The sequence below is a fragment of the Oncorhynchus tshawytscha genome, linkage group LG15, assembly GCF_018296145.1.
Source record: "Oncorhynchus tshawytscha isolate Ot180627B linkage group LG15, Otsh_v2.0, whole genome shotgun sequence".
Taxonomy (NCBI): Eukaryota; Metazoa; Chordata; class Actinopteri; order Salmoniformes; family Salmonidae; genus Oncorhynchus; species Oncorhynchus tshawytscha.
The window spans coordinates 27,033,610-27,041,977 of NC_056443.1; the positions used below are offsets into that span (position 1 = coordinate 27,033,610).

Genomic DNA, 8,368 nt, shown 5'->3' on the forward strand with positions numbered 1-8,368 from the left:
TTCCTATATTCTATATGGGTATCAAAAGGTCTGTAAATGTGGCTATGACATCTCCTTTATGAAGAGGTTATTATGTTATAAAAGCCCACTAGCATTCAGACTCTTGTGGAGTGATCCCTCCCTTTATGAATCAACCGAACCCCTGGCTGATTCAATAACATTGATTCATTTGATTCTGGCTCTGGGCGTGTGTGTGTGTGCGTGTGCGTGTGTGTGTGTGTGTGTGTGTGTGTGTGTGTGTGTGTGTGTGTGTGTGTGTGTGTGTGTGTGTGTGTGTGTGTGTGGTCTGCCTGCCAGTGAATCATGGATCATCAGACTCCCTTGTTTACCAGTATCGTCTGGAGCAAATGTCCCTGAACGCGATCATTCTCTGTGCAGTCTATCCGTCTTGCCCTCTCTTCCGCTGTCTACCCCGCCTGTTTTTCTGCCTGTCTCCTTCTATCCACCTCATCCACCTCTTCCCCTCCCACAACCTCCCTCTCTCTCTTTTGCTCTCTTCCTTCTCTCGCTCACCTCCCCTCTTTCCATGAGGAAACCTTTATTTTGGGTCTGTCTGTCTGTGGTATATGTGTTATGTCCATAATGGTGACATTAACTGATCCTCTGGAGAGAGTAGTCGTTCTCTGTGTCCAGAGAGCTGTTGTGGCCAGATGAGGGGTACAGGTCACGGCGCAGCAACCGGTTGACAACGGTAACCAGGACCTTCTTGTACTGTAGACGCAGGAGGGAGTAGGCAAAGGGGTCGGACGCCGCCTTGCTGTATGTCAGGCACTTACTGACAATTCCCCAATGGCGGTTGATTCCCACGAAGGGAAGCAGCTCGGTCAACCTGAGGAGAAGGCAGAGGTCAAGTTAGAGTTCGCAAATAGCCTTTTAGAAAGGGCAAAAGTTATCCAATATTCAAAGCATGGTATTTATCTTGCAGGCAGTTGTTCTGTTTGCTTTTGAGAGTGTTTGGTGATAATTCAGTTGGTATTCTATGAAATGCCATGAGGCTCTAAGGTTACAAGGTAGAATAGAATAAATTAGGATATACGGATGGGCCAGAAAAACAGCTATGGCAACAAGCCTTATACATTAGGAAAAAATAATGTATGAATGTATTTCTTCAAAATAAATATGTATAAACTGAACATTGCTACAAAATTCTTGCCCATAGGTACAGTGGGGCAAAAAAGTATTTAGTCAGCCACCAATTGTGCAAGTTCTCCCACTTAAATACATAGAGAGAGGCCTGTAATTTTCATCATAGGTACACTTCAACTATGACATACAAAATGAGAAGAAAAATCCAGAAAATCACATTGTAGGATTGAATGAATTTATTTGCAAATTATGGTGGAAAATAAGTATTTGGTCAATAACAAAAGTTTATCTCAATACTTTGTTATATAACCTTTGTTGGCAATGACAGAGGTCAAATGTTTTCTGTAAGTCTTCACAAGGTTTTCACCCACTGTTGCTGGTATTTTGGCCCATTCCTCCATGCAGATCTCCTCTAGAGCAGTGATGTTTTGGGGCTGTTGCTGGGCAACACGGACTTTCAACTCCCTCCAAAGATTTTCTATGGGGTTGAGATCTGGAGAATGGCTAAGCCACCCCAGGACCTTGAGATGCTTCTTACGAAGCCACTCCTTCGTTGCCCGGGCGGTGTGTTTGGGATCATTGTCATGCTGAAAGACCCAGCCACGTTTCATCTTCAATTCCGTTGCTGATGGAAGGAGGTTTCACCTCAAAATCTCACGATACATGGCCCCATTCATTCTTTCCTTTACACGGATCAGTCGTCCTGGTCCCTTTGCAGAAAAACAGCCCCAAAGCATGATGTTCCACCCCCATGCTTCACAGTAGGTATGGTGTTCTTTGGATGCAACTCAGCATTCTTTGTCCTCCAAACACGACGAGTTGAGTTTTTACCAAAAAGTTATATTTTGGTTTCATCTGACCATATGACATTCTCCCAATCTTCTTCTGGATCATCCAAATGCTCTCTAGCAAATTTCAGACGGGCCTGGACATGTACTGGCTTAAGCAGGGGGACACGTCTGGCACTGCAGGATTTGAGTCCCTGGCGGCGTAGTGTGTTACTGATGGTAGGCTTTGTTACTTTGGTTCCAGCTCTCTGCAGGTCATACACTAGGTCCCCCCGTGTGGTTCTGGGATTTTTGCTCACCGTTCTTGTGATCATTTTGACCCCATGGGGTGAGATCTTGCGTGGAGCCCCAGATCGAGGGAGATTATCAGTGGTCTTGTATGTCTTCCATTTCCTAATAATTGCTCCCACAGTTGATTTCTTCAAACCAAGCTGCTTACCTATTGCAGATGCAGTCTTCCCAGCCTGGTGCAGGTCTACAATTGTGTTTCTGGTGTCCTTTGACAGCTCTTTGGTCTTGGCCATAGTGGAGTTTAGAGTGTGACTGTTTGAGGTTGTGGACAGGTGTCTTTTATACTGATAACAAGTTCAAACAAGCCAGAAATCTTGCTTGTTTGTAGGTGACCATATACTTATTTTCCACCATAATTTGCAAATAAATTCATAAAAAATCCTACAATGTGATTTTCTGGATTTTTTCCCTGATTTTGTCTGTCATAGTTGAAGTGTACCTATGATGAAAATTACAGGCCTCTCTCATCTTTTTAAGTGGGAAAACTTGCCCAATTGGTGGCTGACTAAATACTTTTTTGCCCCACTGTATATGCAGGAGTGCCAATGAAGCAGTTGAGTGAGAATAGTAGAATACACAAGGTGCAATTTGTAAATTTGGTTATGCATCAGCAGTTTTACTCTTGTTATGTCAGTCACTGATAGTCAGTCAATTAGCCCATGTCAGCTAACATTTGTTTGGTTGCTAAGTTACTTTAGTGGCCAGCTATCTAAATTACCGTCCGGGGGACCCCCATTGATTTTGTTAGTCAGTCTCATATTAAAACTGCAAACATTTATTTCCACCCCATGGCAAAATGTGTAGAATTTCAGGAAATTAACTTTAAAATAGCAACATTTTCTCTACAGCCCATGGCAAAATGTGTAGAATTGCACAAAATTAACTCAAAACTAAACAAAATTCTCTCCATTATCAAGAGGGAGACCACTAAACTGTTTTGCGTGCAATATGTGTGTGGGGGAGGGGGGGTGCTGATTTGAATCCCCGAGCTGACTAGGATAAATCTGTCGATGTGCCCTTGAGCAAGGCACTTAACCCTAATTGTTTCTGTAATTATTTATATTTTTTTAACCTTTATTTTACTAGGCAAGTCAGTTAAGAACAAATTCTTATTTTCAATGACGGCCTAGGAACAGTGGGTTAACTGCATGTTCAGGGGCAGAACGACAGATTTGTACCTTGTCAGCTCGGGGATTCGAACTTGCAACCTTTCGGTTACTAGTCCAACGCTCTAACCACTAGGCTACCCTGCCGTAAGTCGCTCTGCATAAGAGAGTCTGCTAAATAACTAAAATGTCAAATGTAAACTACAATGCTGTATTCCCTCTAGGCCAAGCTTTTCCAAACTCGTTTTTTGCTCCATGACTACACAGCTGATTCAAATAATCAAACTTCATGACGAATTGGTTATTTGAATCAGCTGCTCTATGTCATGCTGTGTGTTGGTGGAAATGAATGCCTCTGTGTGCTAACTGTCGTCTCATGGTGGTCCAGTGAAATGACGACAGATAATTGATGGTTTAATGAAGGATGTATCAGATACAGATGGAGATCATAAACGCGCAACAACAAAAAGTTATTGGCAAAGTTATTAAACAGAGTAAACCCTGTGATGATAGCCTTTACCTTTACTGTTCATAAACCCAATTGTATTATCAAAGTGTGTTCACCTGGGGATGTGTTCATCTTATAACCTCTATAATAACCCCTTTAATGATGTGTTTAAGGTAGGTGAACGACACTCCTGTTTGTTCAGCTGCCTGTCTCCCCTTGACTGGAAACCGACTTACCTTGTAATAACATAGGGAGCAAAACAGATGATGAATGACCCAATGAAAATGCTGATTTTCTTGGTGGCTCTCTGTTTCCTTCTCTTTTGTTCTACCAGACACCTTTGTTTCACACTGAAAATAGGAATAAACTGATATTAGTCCAGCAGAATAAATGACGAAACATTCTACATTTGAATTTTAAAAGATGAACACCTACAGTAAGCATGTTTCCCCAGGATTGAATCTATAGCTTACTCTAAAGCTAACATTGCCCATTGTAACGGCAATTGATCGCACACCTCTTAAGTAAAGGAGCATACGTACGATGGGTGAATATCCACCAGCAAGAACAGCGTCTGCATGGTTATAACGTCTATCCTCTTGCAGTGGAAGCGTGCAACTTTTAGCACCTTCAGATAGGTGAAGCACAGGATCAGCAGGGAGAGCATGAAACTACTGGCGTGGAAAACGACGGTGAAAATTGTAAACTTGATCCTGTCGCTCTCCTCGCTCAAATGCAATGTGCACGAGGCGTAAATGTGGCTATAGTCAACCCAGGAGAACAGGAGGGCGATGAGGGAAAACGTGAGGGAGTGGAGCCACGAGTAGCACATCATGATCACCGCATCCTTGTAGCGCATTTTACTGGAGTAACTCAAGGGGAACACCACTGCTATCCAGCGGTCTATACTGAGTGCTGCCATACTCAACATAGTGTTCGCAGTCAAAAAGGTCTCCAGAAAGCTCACTGTATGGCAAAGGCAATCCCCAAAAGGCTGGTGGTTTCTGACAATCCCCACCAATGTCGATGGCATGTTTAAAAGGGTGATAAGTATGTTGCAAAAAGACAGGTTCATGATGAATATACCCGGTACCTGTCGGCGGATCTCGGTGCTCTGGACAAAACATAGCAGCACCAGCAAGTTCGACAACAACGAGACAATTGCGACCACAACAATGAACAACGTGAAGATAATTTCCGCAAAGTCCATGTCTCACTTGAAAAAGTCCACTTGCGTTTTGCATGCACCTGTAGATAAGATACACTTAATATCCACCATGATTGCACCGTCGTTTATCTCCAAGGTCGTCATTCCAGAATTTAACTCCTACAAGTTTCGCCGTCTCCAAGTTGGTGGAGCGCTGTCCAGAGTGCTGAAGTGGGGAGACCGCGCGCGCCCCACGAGCGCCAGACCATTTCGTTTCTTTAACCGTATGGAGTTTTCTACTCCCACACCACACAAGTATTTGTAACAGAATTTGATGGCATGTGTAACTGAGCGTTTGGGTAACACATGGGCAAATGTTTCGTATCTCCGCTCCCTTCTACGACTACCTCAGCATGAAAACAGTGTGACTGCGACGCACGCCACTGCCTTTGTGCGCAGAACATGCGTACTAAACCAGATGACTGTTTGGAGCCTGCCCTGTCTTGTGCAAATTCGTTTGAATGTTAATGTTACAATTAGCTATCACGTGACGAAAAATAGAACGTCATCCATGGAGTTTTACAACATTGGGAAGTTATTTTGGTTCCTCCATTGATTCATTCGTTATTTTAGTCATTTACGAGTGTGTTTGTGAGGTCATACACATCAGAACACAGATATGATTATTTTTAATTCACAGAAACAACTTCCCTTCATCCGTATCTATTGATGACACTTTCCCAAGTCGATAGTGGCGAAGCGACACATGACGCAATGATAGGCCTACATGAGGGATATCCAATAATTTGGCGCGTCTCCCGTTGCCAAAGGGCACCCTGTGCACATTGGAGGGGCGAGTAAGGAAACAGGCTAATATATCTGTTTTACTCTTATGAATTATTCATTAACCCTGAGCAATTGTGTAAGGTTGTTACAATTGAAATATGTCTCACGTGTTTAGTAGTAACAACAAAAATGCATATCACCAATAATGTCCTATAAGGAATTAATGGTTGGAAGAGAAGGCACATAACTTCCTTGCTTAAAACCATGCAGCCACAATAGTTAGATTCCTTCATTATAATATGATGTAGTATTTCACTGGAGATGGACATGTCAAAGAGAGGCATACCAAAAAAATGATGACTCTTACCTCATCTGGAGGGAAAGTAGAGCACATCCCTAGCAGCCTACTAGCATCATTTACATGCCAGAGACTAATTAACTCATCACTGATGCTAATGAAGTAAATGTTATATGGGGATCTGAAAAACCCATCCTGATGATGATGATGATGATGCTGTGCCACCTTACTACTATAAGCCTCATCGGCAGCCTCAATGATGTAAGTACAGGATATTTTATCAAACATAAAGTGAAGTTTAACAGCTTTGTTATTACCAAACTCCAAAATCCAGAATAACAGCACTGTAATGGACAACAGACTGATACCAGCCAATGGGGTCCAATAAAGGTCAGTCTCTTATAGCTCTGGTTTTTGCTAGTCCAATTGTATTTTTAATTTTTGTTATTATTCCACAAGGCATAATCAAATCCAGCCCCCACAGAGTCCATCTGGCTGTTATCATTACAATCAATAATATGGTAAATGTACTGTTAAAATATAAAATACAGTATGCAATACGATGTACTGTTGAAATATAAAATACAGTATGCAATACCATGTACTGTTGAAATATAAAATACAGTATGCAATACCATGTACTGTTGAAATATAAAATACAGTATGCAATACCATGTACTGTTGAAATATAAAATACAGTATGCAATACCATGTACTGTTGAAATATAAAATACAGTATGCAATACCATGTACTGTTGAAATATAAAATACAGTATGCAATACCATGTGGTGTTACAATATAAAATACAGTATGCAATACCATGTACTGTTGAAATATAAAATACAGTATGCAATACCATGTACTGTTGAAATATAAAATACAGTATGCAATACCATGTAGTGTTACAATATAAAATACAGTATGCAATACCATGTAGTGTTACAATATAAAATACACTATGCATTACCATGTACTGCCGCTATTGTATGTATAGGCTCTGCAAATTAATATTAATCTTTTGTACCAGTTTTTATGAGCTGCACTAAGCCAAATTCCCTACCACTTCAGTTGGTATGACAATGAAGTATTCAATCTTGAATCTTGAACATTTCCAGTTCTGAACCAGTCTGCTAGTTACTGTAGACTAGTAATATCACCAGCCCCAATGAGGTTAAGGTACTATAGTTCACATAACTCCTCAATAGCAGTAATGAGACACAATTTGAAGGGTCCTGGGGTAGTGTGTGTGGTATTGCACAGTTCACGTAGTTGGATTTGTTAGCCCAGCTATTTAAAGACAACAGGTCTGAAGTAATAACAGCTCTGACTTTACACTGACGGTGACCTCGTTAAAGGAGGGCTCTGCTATTTGATTGATGGTCTTTCTTCGTTCACAGGATCTATGAGGACTTACTGAAGAGTGAAAGTGCATAAATCCATAAAAGACGGTACATGTTTGACAGGCTAGTCTAATGGGGATTGCACACTTCCCACTGGGCACACACTGGTTGAATCAACGTTGTTTCCATCCCATTTCAATGAAATTACGCTGAACCAATGTGGAATAGACGTGGAATTGACGTCTGTGTCCAGTGGGTTGACATCACCCCACTTATCAATAGTGGATGTGTAATGTCCCCTAAGCAAGCAGGTGGATTCACACAGTTGGCACCAACTAAAAATGGATCCCGGAAATGAAGAGGTGTCTGTCAGTCAATTCAATGCATTGAGTTTGCACTTCTATATTGCTTGCAATGTGCATCACGGTGTTCAGGCTTTCTTTCCATTCAGGTGTGAGACAATGTACTTTAGCTGTTTTGTAACCATGGTTGAGCTTCACACAAACCAATAGACATGGCACCGTAGTAGAGTAACTAAAGTGCTTCAGATGACCAAAAGAAGTGGCGTTATTTCCCTGTTATTCCCCGAAGGCTGACAATGTAACTGGGATGTCAGTTGGTGTGTACCTATACTGTAGCAACCTTAACATAGAAGCCTTTTGTGAAGTACATGAACGTACACTCTAATAAAAAAAAGGGTTCCAAAAGGGTTATTCAACTGTACCATAGGATAACCCTCTGAAGAACCCTTTGTGGTTCCAGGTAGAACCCTTTTTGGTTCCAAGTAGAACTCTTTTGGGTTCCATGTAGAACCCTTTGTGTAAAGGGTTCTACATGGAACTCCAAAAGAGTTCTACTTGGAACCAAAAAGGGTTTTGACATACAATCAACACCATCCTAAGGCACTGATTTGACATACAGTGTATCTTATGCCATTCGAACCTGAATGGAAAGTAATAGAAACGTAGCCAATGGGAGTGCAGCTATAGACCTAGGCTAGGCCAGAGCCATGTACTGTACAATTTATGTAAATATTAGTCAAAAGTTGTCACACCTACTCATTCCAGGGTTTTTCTT

At 41.5% G+C, this 8,368-nt stretch overlaps 1 protein-coding gene across 1 annotated transcript; it reads right to left on the reverse strand.

Annotated features, from left to right (window-relative positions):
* Positions 1–214: 214 nt before the first annotated feature.
* Positions 215–5,347, reverse strand: LOC112214973 (G-protein coupled receptor 26-like). Its single transcript, XM_024374002.2, has 3 exons — positions 4,262–5,347; positions 3,956–4,069; positions 215–829 (listed from the first exon to the last, which is right to left on the reverse strand). The coding sequence occupies exons 1-3, from the start codon at positions 4,927–4,929 to the stop codon at positions 592–594; spliced, it is 1,020 nt and encodes a 339-aa protein (XP_024229770.1). The 5' UTR covers positions 4,930–5,347; the 3' UTR covers positions 215–591.
* Between the last annotated feature and the right edge of the window lie 3,021 nt (positions 5,348–8,368).